At 34.9% G+C, this 14,047-nt stretch overlaps 2 protein-coding genes across 2 annotated transcripts in view; both read right to left on the bottom strand.

Moving 5' to 3' along the window:
* Positions 1 to 14,047, bottom strand: part of LOC105731061 (obscurin) — a 147,601-nt gene that overhangs the window by 71,124 nt on the left and 62,430 nt on the right.
* LOC135275707 (fibrous sheath-interacting protein 2-like) overlaps positions 1 to 14,047 on the bottom strand; it is a 41,799-nt gene that overhangs the window by 6,187 nt on the left and 21,565 nt on the right. Inside the window, exons 4-5 of the mRNA XM_064378061.1 lie at positions 4,786 to 4,832; positions 2,443 to 2,486 (exon numbers count right to left, since the gene is read on the bottom strand). Coding sequence (XP_064234131.1) covers positions 2,443 to 2,486; positions 4,786 to 4,832 — 91 coding nt within the window. The remainder of the gene's footprint in view (positions 1 to 2,442; positions 2,487 to 4,785; positions 4,833 to 14,047) is intronic.

The following is a 14,047-nucleotide window of genomic DNA, read 5'->3' as shown; positions in this document are numbered from 1 at the left end:
GCATTTTACATCCTCGTTTGGAGACGTTGGGCTTGGGAGTTTCTGTGGACAAAGTAAACAAGAAGAATATCTTTATTTTTGGATGCTGATGTCAAATACCTTGCCTAAGGTTATATGAGTAAACAGTGACCCAGCTGGGAATAGGGTCCAGGCTTTCTGACACTCATGGCATCATTATGCCTACTGTCCTATGAGACATCTTTAGTCAGGTATGCAAAGTTCACTTCTCTTTTCCCAGCAGAACACTCTGAAAATGTCTAATGAGTTAAATGGGAACATAACTTTCAGCTCTATTCAGTGTGGACACCTACTTAAGAATGCTCAAGAGAAGGTAGAAGTACATTAAAAATACTATAAATTCTCATCTACTTTGAGTAAATTTTCCATTGATTGATCCCAAGTGGTTCTTTATGTCATATGAGACAGGATTATGTAGGTAATAAAAGAGTTTCTATTTGGATTTTTTTTGCACCATTTATTCAGCATGAGGCTTTAAAAAATATAATCATATTACTTTAACAAAATTGTTATTTTATAGGTAAAGAAATAATCATTTATGTACTTTTCTGATACTTCATAAGTTTTAATAGGGCCACTAAAATTGCATATTTTCTTGATTGTTGTAAATGATACTCAAAGGTTATAAACTTACATATAAAATTTTTATACCCAGATTCTTTGGAAAAATTGTAAGAACTTGGAACAATCTAGCATACCAGTGATGGTAGCTGAGTAGCAGCTCCCTCCTGCGAAGGCAGCATGCCATCTCCCATGAGCCTCATGCCCCTGCTCAACCTGCTGCTGTTGTTCATAGTACCTTCCTTACTCTTACGACCATTTGAGTGTGTAGACAATGACGATGCTACATGAGACTGGGATTTGAAACATAGCTCTGCCGATCATTAGCTGGGGGGTAACCTTGGAAACCTATTGTCATTTTTCTCTTTAATGATTCTCTTTTTTTTTCTTTAAATGAAATGTGGCTAGCTGGTGCCTGACACATTTTAGTTAAATTATCCATTGTTGCCTTGGTGTACAGATAGAGAACTACGTAATTTACTGCAAATTGGCATTTGTACAAACAGTAAGAATATTCTTTCAATCCCATTTTGGTAATATGCAAGGGGAGAGCCACTCATTTCCAGGATAGTAATCACAAATCCTAAATTCAAAATCATACAATTGAGAGCTTAATTATACCAGTTGCTAAAATAGTTCATTTTGTACCTGAAATGTTTGAAGAATTTGCATTGCCAACATCCTTGGATCTTTCAAAGATGGTGATAAACTGCCAAAGCAAATCGAAATACAAACTGAGTCTTTCACTGGACACTAAACACTAGATATACCAATAAATCCTCAAATCCACTAGATATACCTATATATATCACTATAGCACCTTCCATAAAATATATCTGTGCTCTGCAATCTCAAATAATTGCTCACCGAGACTGAGGCTCATAGTTTTTGTGAAGTAAGATGCCTAAGATTGACCCTTGTTATGAATGCAGGCCTTGGCTAACACGAAATGAAGGTCAGTGGTTCAACCATATTAACTCATGAAAAATCTCAGCTCTGTCTTCCCCCTTATCCTTTGATTGAATTGACAAAAGTTAAAAACCCTTTTCTGAAAAATGATGTAATGATAAGGGGAGAGAAATGATGATCACTTTGTAACTCCAAATTTTATTTTATTGAAGTCTTAGCCACTGCAAAGTTGGTAGCAATAAAGTGGCTCTGTGGACCTGACAGTGCTGGGATTGTGTCTCCAATATTAGCTTTACTCTGTAGACCCTTATCAGTTTTAAGTACAGGAGCAGCAATTGTCCCAGAGAGGCATAAAATAGCCTGGGGCAGGTGATTGAAAAAATGTCATCTGCTAAAAATCAATAAAATAAGGCTTAAATACATGAAATATAAAAGGAATGTGCAGTGTCTATATCAGGTAAAGAGCAGCAGATATTACTACAAGAGTTTTACCATAGTTCTTCCAAGAAGACTTAAGTGTGCTCATGTATTAAGTTATTGTAAACAAGATACTTGAGGAATCAAATGGGGCAGAGACAATGTAAAGTATTGATTCTCAACTTAGGCTATATAATCACTTTATCTGTGAAAACTTTTTTCTTCTAGGCTCTTTCTAGAGACTGTTGCAATAGAGCTAATAAACGAAATTGTACATAGATGCTAGGAAAAACCAGTGTATTATTTGGTGCACTTAAACAAGGAATGCTGACTTAACCCAAAGATTTTGTTAGGATATTTTAATATACCAGGGACAGACCTCAGCTAGGGAGAGAGAACAGGGTGTAAGAAATTGTGAACGGGAGAATGCTTCCTGATATACTACAAATCACACCACACAGTCCCTGACTATGAAAACCGAATTGTGCTTAACTAGGTCCCAATACATTCCAATTAAGGATAATTTAAAATACTTACTTCAACACTGCTTCTATTCTCTGGCTTTTGTTCCTGAGAACTTTCTGTAGAGATTTAAAAAAAAAAAAAAGTAAAATAGTCTCTTTCTGAGGCATATATATTTGTTGACACAAATCTGATCATATTACTATTTTTCACCAAACAATCATATAATTTAGGCAGATGGAAGAAGTTGTTATTTTAAATGTACTGAGAACAGCAGTGAAATGGGTGAGTGCCCTAGAATTCTGGGGCATGTCTTATCCCTTCAGTTAGAAATTATGAAAGATGAGGCCGGGAGTGGTGGCTTCACTTTAGGCCACCACTTTGGGAGGCCCAAGTAGGTGGATCACCTGAGGTCAGAAGTTCGAGACCACCTGGCCAACATGGTGAAACCCCGTCTCTACTAAAAAAAAAATACAAAAATTAGCTGGGCATGGTGGTGGGCACCTGTAATCCCAGCTACTCGGGAGGCTGAGGCAGGAGAATCACTTGAACCAAGAATGCAGAGGTTGCAGTGAGCCAAGATTGTGCCATTGCACTCCCGCCTGGACAAAAAGAGCAAAAATCTGTCTCAAGAAGAAAGAAAGAAAAGAGAGAAAGAAAGAGACAAAGAAAGAGAAAGAAGAAAGAAAGAGACAAAGAAAGAAAGAGAAAGAGGAAAGAAAGAAAGAAAGAAGAAACGTAACATAGTGGGGGAGGCAAGCTCTATAACTTAGCAGTTATATATCTATGCACAACCATTCAATCCGTATAAGCCTCTTTGTTTACCTGTAAAATGAGAGATTATAGATGATTCTTAATAGCGCTTCCAGCTCTACCACTTTCTGTACATACTTAAAAGCAGATCATTAGAATAAAGAGGAGAGTACTGATATTATTAAATTGTAACTTTTGGGACAATCAGGAGAGCTTTGAGGCAATGCCTGGAGGAAATTTGGTAGAATCTACAGGACCAAAAGTTGCCTGAGTAGGTCAATATATCAGTGAAAGAAATTCAGTCAAGGAGCTAGAAATGACACTGAGAGAAGCTTCACAACAACCCACTGCTAGGGAAGCAGCTAACCTGCTAAGACAGAAAACCTGTATTTGAATCTTTGCTTCATTGCTTAGAGCTTTGTGAACATTGAACATCTAACTTCTCTGACTCCGTTTTCTCATACATATATGGGAATGAGACTGTCTTCCGTGGCTATCTCACAAGCGGCCACTGAGATATCATATAAGAAAACACTATGCATTTTATATAGCTACACTCATCAAAAGCCAACAAAAGGAATATGCAGATAAAGGAATAACTATCTAAAATACCCTTTGGGCCAATATGGGTTCTAAAAAAAAGTAATAGTAAAATATCAATCAGCTCAAATATGAGAAGTGATTAAATTATGTGATAAAATTGGTAAGATTTCACTGTTGCTTGATAATCTTCCTAAAAACTGTTTGTATCTATATTGCACATAATTGAACAAACTTTGTTTTACATGATTGAGGACATTTGGGTTTGCTACAAGGGCCATGATTCCAAACATATGTTTTTAAGTTTCTAGGGTATACAGGCATCCAACTCCCCAGAAAAACTATGAAGTTATTTTGATGAAGCAGCAGAGAAATATTCCTGATATTTGTGGGACCCAGATGTTCAGATTTAAATTATTTGAGATTTTATTGAATATTCTATGAATTAGGAATGCATATATCTGGCCTTGATCTTTCCACTGAATTTCAGACTTAAATACACAATTGCTTACGTAACATCTCAACTTAAAGGTCTAAAGGATATCTCAAACTCACATAACCAAAAAAGAAATCGTGTGCTCCTCCTTCACCTTTGGTTCCTCCCATAGTCTCTCCTATCTCATTAAATGCCTGTATCTACTATAAAGCATGCACTGTGTTAGGCTCTTGGTGATACAGCTGTGAACAGACATAAATCTCCACCTTTATGAGTCTTACATTCTGGAGAGATAGTCAAAAAACAATTAAAATACATAATAAACAGAAAGTGCTATGCAGTAAAGCAAAGAACTGGGATAGGTAGCACCATAATCAGAATTAAGTTGCAGTTTCAGAGTGTGATCAGAGAAGACCTCACTGAGAAAGTGACATTTGAGCCAAGATCTGATATGCAGATCCAGGTGAGAGAGTACTACAGGAGGCTCAGCAAATCCAAGGGCCGTTAATGAGAAAATGTTTGAGGAACAGCAAGGAGGTTAGGGTAATTGGAATGGATTGAGCCAGAAATAAACAGAGGAGGACCTTAGATAGGGAATAGTTTTTAGTTTGATGACTAAAAAAAATTATCAAAGTAGTAAACAACATTTCCTTTTGAACACTCTCTAATTTCAGAAAAAAGAATCCAACCTTCTAATATTTCAGCACTTGACTCTGAGTAACAATCTTCATCCTCTCTAAAACAAAAGAAAAAAGAACATCACTTTAGGTATATTTAATAAATGCAGAACTTACTGGTTAAGCAAAAGAACAGCTATTCTTCATATGGAAAGAAACCTGAAATAGTATATTATTCACTGAGATTCCAAATCAAATCAAAATGATTTCTGACTGACTTTTTCCCCTACTTTTACAATTGTGGTTATACACACATTAAATTTACAATTTTAACCATTTTAAGTGTATAGTTCTGTAGCATTAAGTACATTTACAGTGCTGTGCAACCATTATCATCATCCAGCTCCAGAACTTTTTCATCTTTCTTAACTGAAACTCTATGCCGATTAAACATTAAAACCTAATTTCCCTCTTTCCTCCTCCCCTGGAAACCACTTTTCTACTTTCTGTCTCTATGCTTTTTGACTGTGCTATTGATGCATCTGGTAGTGTGCATCATAATATCCTTCCTTTAAAGCTGAATATTTATAACATTGAATATTTATAACACGTTTATTTACTCATCTATCAGTGGACATTGGGATTTGTCTATGGTGAAAAATGGTGTACAAATATCTGTTTCAGTCCTTGCTTTTAATTATTATGAGTATGTACAAAAAAGTAGAATTGCTTGATCATAGGGTAAGTCTATGTTTAATTTTTGAGAACCCCTCAATACTGTTTTCCACAGTGACTGCACTATTGAAATTCCCACCATCGATGTACAAGAGTTTCAATTCTTTACACCCTTACCAGTGCTTATTTTCTTTTCCCTCCCTTTCCTTCCTTCCTTCTCTCCTTCCCTCCTTCCTTACTCACTCCTCCCTCCTTCCCTCTCTTACTTCCTTCTTTAGTTATCTTAATGTGTTGAAAGTGGAATCTTGTTATTTTGATTTGCATTTCTTTAATGATTAGGGAAATGACTGAAAATCATTATATTGCCTATATTCAAGTCTATTCAAGTCCTTTGGACCTTTTTTTTTTTAATCCTTAGCATACAGGTTTATTAGAATTTTTGTAGGTTATTGAATTCTTTTTCTTTTAAATTGCATTTTAGGTTTTGGGGTACATGTGAAGAACATGCAAGATTGTTGCATAGGTACACACGTGGCAGTGTGATTTGCTGCCTTCCTCCCCTTCACCTATATTTGGCATTTCTCCCCATGCCATCTCTCCCCAACTCCTCACCCACCACTGTCCCTCCCCTATTTCCCCCAACAGACCCCAGTGTGTAGTGCTTCCATCCCTGTGTCCATGTGTTCTCATTGTTCAACACCTGTCTATGAGTGAGAACACGTGGTGTTTGATTTTGTGTTCTTGTGTCAGTTTCCTGAGAATGATAATTTCCAGGTTCATCCATGTCCCTACAAAGGACGCAGACTCATCGTTTTTGATGACTGCATAATATTCCATGGTGTAGATATGCCACATTTTCCCTGCCTTTGGACATTTTTAATTGGGTTGTCTCACTGATGTTGAGTCATAGGAATTATTTTCATATTCTGAATATTAATTATTTACTAGATGATGTACAATTTGCAAATATTTTCCTTCATTCCGTGGGTTGACTTTTCACTTTGTTGATTGTGTCCTTTGAAGCACAAAAGTTTTAATTATAATGAATCACAATATATCTATTATTTTCTTGCCTGTACTTTTAGTATCATAACAACAAAAACAACAACAAACATTGTTAAATCCAATGTCATGAAGCCTTTCTCCCATGTCTTCTGACAAAAGGTTTTTTGTTTTTTTTTTGAGACAGACTTTTGCTCTTGTTACCCAGGCTGGAGTGCAATGGCGCGATCTCGGCTCACCGCAAACTCCGTCTCCTGGGTTCAGGCAATTCTCCTGCCTCAGCCTCCTGAGTAGCTGGGATTACAGGCACGCACCACCATGCCCAGCTAATTTTATTTTGTATTTTAAGTAGAGACGGGGTTTCACCATGTTGACCAGGATGGTCTCGATCTCTTGACCTCGTGATCCACCCGCCTCGGTCTCCCAAAGTGCTAGGATTACAGCCGTGAGCCACTGCGCCTGGCTTAAGTTCTTATACTTAAATCTCAGATTCATTTTGAGTTTATTTTTGTATATGGTTTAAGGTAAGGGTTCACCTTCATTTCGTTTGCTTGTTTTTTGCATGTGAGTATCTAATTTTCCCATCACCACTTGTGGAAAAGTTCATCCCATACTCACTAAATGGTCTCGGTTCTCTTGGCAGAAATCATTTGATCATATATGGAAGGGTTTATTTCTCAGCTCTTTATTCCATGTCCTTGCTCTATAAGTCTATCTTTATGTCAGTATCACACTGTTTATGATAGCTTTGTAGTAAGATTTGAAATTTTCTGATTTTTCTACATCTTTGTTCTATTTTAAGGTTGTTTTCCTATTAAAGGTCCTTTGAGGCACTAGTGAACTTTAGGATAAATTTTCTATTTCTACAAAAAAAAACGTGGTATTCTGATAAAGATTCCATTGATTCCATGGATTACTTTGAGTAGAATGAACATTTTAACAATATTAAACCTTCCAATCCATAAGCATGAAATATCTTTCTGCTTATTTTGTAGTTGACAAAGTCACATTTTTCAATTCCTTGGTTAAATATATTCTTTTTATTCTGCTTGTTATTAATATAAATAGGTTTTTCTCCTTAATTGTCTTTAGGTCGTTCATTGTAAGTATATAGAATGCAGCTAATTTTTCTGTTTTGATTTTATATCTGGCAACTTTGCTGAATTAATTTATTAAATATAATAGATTTTTTGTGTGTATTCTTTAGAGGTTTCTACATTGTGACCATGTCATCTATAAACAATAACTTTTCTACTCTTCCAATTTGAATGCCTATCCCTCTTTTTCTTGCCTAATATTTCTGGCTAGCACTTCTACTACTATGTTAAATATAAGCGGCAAAAGTAGTCATTGTTTTTTGTTTGTCCTTGATCTCAGAGGAAATATTTCATTTCCTTACCCTGAGGACAATGTTAGCTGTAGATGTTTCATATGTGATCTTAACAATGCTGAGGTAGTGTCCTTCTCTTTCTGGTTTGCTGAGTCTTTTTATCCATGTAGAAGTGTGAACTTTTGTCAAGTAGTTTTCCTGCATCATTTGAGATGGGTGTGTGTGTGTGTGTGTGTGTGTGTGTGTATGTATGTATGTGTATGTTTCCCTTTCATTCTGCTAATGTGATGTATTATATTGATTTTCTTTTCTTTTTTGATAGGGTCCCATTCTGTCACCCAGGTTGGAGCAAAGTGGTGTGATCACAGCTCACTGCAATCTCAACTTCCTGTGCTCAATAAATTCACCTGGCCAAGCCTCTTTAGTAGCTGGGACCACAGGTGCACAACACCACCCCTGGCTATTTTTTGTATATATTTTTTTGAAGAGATGGGGTTTCACCATGTTGCCCAGCCTGGTCTCAAATACTCAGGCTTGAGCAGTCTGCCTGTCTTAACCTCTCAAAGTGCTGGGGTTATATGCATGAGTAACTGCGCCTGGCCTATTATTGGTTTTTGTATATTGAAACTTGCTTGCATTCCTGGGATAAATCTAACTTTGTCGTGATCTATAAACCTTTTAATGTACTGCTGAATTTGGTTGGCTAATATCTTGTTGAAGATTTTTGTATCAATATCCACCAGTAATATTGGTCTGTAGTGTTTTCTTGCAGTCTTTGGTCTTGGTAATAAGCTAATGGTGGCATCATGACTTTGGAAGTACTTCCTCTTTTCAATTTTTTGGAAAAGTCTGAGGGGGATTAGTGTTAATTCTTTAGTTTGTGACATCCATGAGTGAAACTATCTGGTCATGAGCTTTTCTTTGTTAGGAGGTTTTTCAGTTATTGTTCCAATTTCTTTACTATTTCTAAATTTGTTCAATATAATTTAGCATAATTCAGTCTTGACAGATTGTGTATTTCTAGGAATTTATCCATTTCATCTGGAACATCCAACTTGTTGGACACACAGTTATTCATAGTACCCTCATATAATCCTTTTTATTTCTGTAAACTCAGTTGCTATTTTACCTCTTTCGTTTATGATTTTGGCCGTCTTTCTTTCCTTAGGCAATCTAGCTGAAGACTTGTCAATTTTTTTGATTTTTTTTTAATGAACCAACTCTTGGTTTTATTGATTTTCTCTACTGTGTTTTTATTCTTTATTTTATTGCTGTTCTAATCTTTATTATTTTCTTTCACTTAACACCTTTTAGTTTGTTCTTTTTCTAGTTTCTTAAAATGTAAAGTTAGGTTGTTGGTATAAGATCTTTCTTATTTATTAATGAAGAATTCAAAACTATAAATTCTCCTCTTAACATTGCTTTTGTTCTATTCCTTAAGTTTGGTAAGTTTGGTAAGTTTCCTTATCATTTCTTTTTTGGCCCATTAGTAGATAAGTATATTGTATATTGTTTAATTTTCACATATTTTAAGCTGTTTTGGCTTTCTTCTGCTGTTGACTTCTAGTTTTGTCTCCTTGTAATTTAAAAATATATTTTGTATAAATTCAAACTTTTAAAATCTATGAAGACTCATTTTGGGGCCTAAGATACAGTTTATCTATGTGTGCTATGTACATTTGAGTATATGGTGTATTTTGTTATTGTTTTATATAAACATATCTGATAGATTCAATGAATCTATAGTGTTATTCACGTCTGTATTAGTCTGTTCTCATTCTGCTATAAAGGTCTGCCTGACACTGGATAATTTATAAAGGAAAGAGGTTTAATTGACTCACAGTTTCACACGGCTGGAGAGTCCTCAGGCAACTTACAATCATGGTGAAAGGGGAAGCAAACACCTCCTTCTTTACCTGGTGGCAGGAAGGAGAAGTGCCAAGCAAAAGGGGGAAAATCCCCTTATAAAACCATCAGATCTCAGGAGAACTCATTCACCATCATGAGAAAAGCAGCATGGGGGTAATTACCCCCATGGCTCAATTACCTTCAACCTGGTCCCTCCCACGACATGTGGGAATTATGGGAACAACAATTCAAGATGAGATTTAGATGGGGACACAGCCAAACTATATCAACATCCTCTATTTTCTTATTTTGTTTAGTTGTCTCTCCATGATTGAAAATGGCCTATTAAAGTCCTTTACTATTATTGTAGAGCTGTTTATTTCCTGTTCAATTCTGTTAGTATTTATTTTATATATTTTGGAGCTCTGATGTTGGTTCATACAGACGCTCCTTAACTTATAATGGGGTTACTTCTCAACAAACCCATTTTAAATGAAAAATACCATACATTGAAAATTAATTGAACACATCCAACATACCAAACATCATAGCTTCTCCTAGCCTACCTTAAATGTGCTCAGATCACATACATTAGCCTGCAGTTTAGCAAAATCATCTAACACAAAGTATTAAAAATATTGTATAATATATTGAATACTGTACTGAATGTGTATTGCTTTCACACTGTCATAAAGTTAAAAAATTGTAAGTCGAATTATCATTAAGCTGGAGACCATTTATGTATGTTTTTAATTATTATCTCTTCCTGATTTGAATTGATGCTATTATCATCATATAATGTCCTATTTTTTTTTTCTCTCTTTTGGTTTCTATTTGCAAAGGTGTATATTTTTCCATTCTTTCACATTCAACCTACATGTGTTCTTAGATATAAAGTGAATATCTTGTGAATAATATACAGTTGGATTCTGTTTTTAAAATCCACTTTATCATTCTATATCTTTTGATTAAAGTGTTTAACCCAGTTATACTTCAAGTAATTAGAATAGAGAAAGATGCTCTTTTGCCATTTTGTTGTTTTTTGCATCTTACAGTTTGTCCTTCATTTCTTCCATTACTGTCTTCCTTTGTATTTAGTTGAGCTTTTTAGTGACACATTTTGATTCAGTTCTAATTTCTTTTTATGTACATTTTATGGATATTTTCTTTGTGGTTACTACAAGGATTATGTATAACATCCTAAAGTTAAGATTCTGTTTTTTAATTGATACCAAATTAACTTAATTGCATACAAAAACTCTACTCTTTAACACATTTACTCCATAATCAGTTTATGTTATTGAGGTCCCAAATTGTATCTTTTCATATTCTGTACCTATTTGCATAAGTTTATAATCTGTTTTATGCATTTGTCTTTTAAATCCCTTAGAAATTAAAAGGTGGATGTATGAGCTAAATTATAATTTTTTTTTTATATTTGTTCATGTATTTATATTTGTTAAAAATTACGTAGTCTCATATGTGTCTGAGATACTGTTTGGTATAATTTCATTTTTCTTTTTAACTTGAAGAACTTTCTTTGGTATTTCTTTTCAGGTAGGTCTAGTATTAATGTATTCCCACAGCTCTTTTTCTTGTCTTGGAATATCTTAATTTCTCCTCATTTTTCAAGAACATTTTCTTCTGGATGTAGAGTTCTTGTTTGACCGTATATTTTTTTCTTTCACTATCCAACTGCCTCTTGGCTTATAACTAATGAGAAAACCACTAGAAATATTATGAGAGTTGTTTGTACATGATGTATCACTTTCCTTTTTCTACTTTAAAGATTCTCTTTGTCTTCTGAATGTTTAATATGTGCCTCGATGTGGCATTTTTGTGTTTGTTCTGCTTGAAGCTTTTTAAGCTTCTAGAATTTGTGTATGTATATAATTCTTCAAATTTAGTAAGTTTCAGCCATTTTTTTCTTAAAATAAACCCTCTGTTTCTTTCTCAAACTCTTCTTCTGGAATTTACATAATGTGTATATTGTTCTGCTTGATGGTGTTTTCACAATCCCTTAGGCATTGCTCACTTTTCTTCCAGTGGTTTCTCCTTTTGGTCTTTAGACTTGACAACTTCAAATGACTTGCATTCAAGTTCACTGATGATTTCTTCTGTCTGTCCAAGTTTGCTGTTAAGCATCTCTAATACATTTTTTAATTCAGTTATTATATTTTTCTGCTCCAGAATTAACTTTTAATTTTTATTAGCATACAATACTTGTACATGTTTATGGGGTATATGTGATGTTTTAATACAGGTATACAATGTGCAATGATCAAGTCAGGGTAATTGGGGTATCCATTACCTCAAGCATATATTGTGTCTTGTGTTATGTGTTAAGAATAGTCCAATCCAACTCTTTTAGTTAATTTAGAATATATAATAAAGTATTATTAACTCTGGTTGCCCTAATGTGCTACCACAACCAGAATTTCTGTTTGGTTCTTTTTTATAAATACTCTTAATATTTTAATTTTGTTCATATATATATTTCCTAATTTCCTTAGTTCTTTGTCTACCTACATTCTTCAACATATTTAAGATGGTTGTCTTAAAGTTTTTGCCATGTAGGTCCAACTGATATGCTTCTTCAGAAACATTTTCTGGGTATTTTATTCTTTCAAATGAGCTAAATTTCCCCGTTTTTTTTGTATGCTTCGTGGTCTTTTGTTAAATATGAGTATTTGAAATAATAAAGAAGCCACTTCTTCTAGTGTCTGCTGATTGATGTGGAAAATCTTTACTAATTAGTGGGACTTTGAACCTTGGAGACAGTCCAAAGTGAAGACAGACTTTTTCAGATCTTTGCTGTGTATGCAGCTTTCAAGCCTATGTTTGTGCTTCCACAAACCCAATTTTTCTGAGCTGCTTTTAAATGATTTAATTTCACAAAGAGTCACTCTTTGCTCCTTCTCAGGAACTTAGATGTTCTACAGCATCTCTCTCTTCTCATAATTTCTTGCCCAAGATGTTTATGGTTCTGCAGTCCCCCTGTAGTTTTCATGAATTGCGGCAGCTATCCACTACTTTCTGTAGTTTTCAGGCTTAAAACCAAACGATGACACCATTGCCTATTTGAGTTCCTAGTCAGGTGAAACAAAAATAATTTCCTAAGAAAGCCCATAGATAGGTCAGAACAAGATGTATTCTGTTTTTTCGACCAAAGGGAGGACACTGTAAATTGGGCTCCTTTCTCTTGACCATGTTATACCACGCTGGGAGGAAGTTGAGTCTAAGAACAAGCTAAACTACACTTTTTTTTTTTTACTCTTTTGAACGTGTTTCTACCTTTCTCTCCTTCTTCCTCCTTCCCTTTCTTCACACCTCTCTCCCTCCCTTCCTTCCCTTCCTTTTCTATTTTATTTCCTCCTTCCTTTCTCTTTCTCTCATACTCTTTTTTTCTCTCTTTTCTTACTTCCTCTTTCACCTTCCTTCCTTCCTTTCTCTGTCTCTTTTTCTTTCTCTTTTTTTTCCTCTCTCTCTCTCTCTGAGTATCACTCTGTTGTCTAGGCTAAAGTGCAGTGTAAAATTATAGCTCACTGTAACTTCAAACTCCTGAGCTCAAGCAATCCTGTCACCTCAGCCTCCTGAGTAGCTAGCACTAGGTGCACATGACCATTCCAGCTAATTTTGTATAACTTTATTTTATTAGAGTTAGGGTCTTGCTATGTTGCCCAAGCTAAGTTTAAACTCCTTGCCTCAAGCAATCCTCATGCCTCGGCCTCCCAAAGAGGTGGAGTTACAAGCATGATGCACTATGCCCAGCCAGCTTTTTCTTGATTCACTATTTATTTGGTTGCCACAGACTGTTTTCCAGAGCTGTTATAAAGTTTTGTTAGTCAGTTTGTAGTTACTTATATTTTGTTTCCATGGGAAAATCAGAACCTTGAGCTTCCTGGTATTATCTTGCTTTAAAATTATTTTTATTTAATATTGTTTATGCCTGCTTTTTACTTCACTGATATAACCAATAGAGAGGTTCCAACATTATTAGTTATGTATGTTACAATAACATGTTATGTAGGAGGAAAGAGACAATGGTGAGCCAAAATAGGGTTATGTCAAAAAACAAAAACAAAAAACAAAAAACAATTCCAGCATGCTGAGTGAAAAAATAAATTACTAGGTAGATTTTTCTGTGTATATCATCAGTACTTCTTACCAGATAAAAAATGTTATCTTTTCTAAGTTATGTATAATTTTATAAATTTAAGCACAATTTTAGATATTTTCACTATTCTTGATAGAGTTATTAATCAGATTACAAGTCTACAGGGCACTTTGTTCCTCCTTGTCCCCTATAACTGTTAAGGTCCATATTTTGCTGCTACTGTCATCCACATTTGGATTGTCTTTCACTTGCATAAGTTCTATCCATTCTTAAAGAGTCACGTCAAACTCCATTGCTTTCTATGATTTATCTCTGAATGTTCCAACTTACATTTCTCGCTCATTCCTTTGGATTCTTCTTAT

This window comes from Aotus nancymaae, unplaced genomic scaffold, assembly GCF_030222135.1.
Source record: "Aotus nancymaae isolate 86718 unplaced genomic scaffold, 86718_ANA_hifiasm-v0.15.2.pri h1tg000018l, whole genome shotgun sequence".
In the NCBI taxonomy this organism is placed as follows: domain Eukaryota; kingdom Metazoa; phylum Chordata; class Mammalia; order Primates; family Aotidae; genus Aotus; species Aotus nancymaae.
This window is presented reverse-complemented; position numbering and strand designations above follow the sequence as displayed.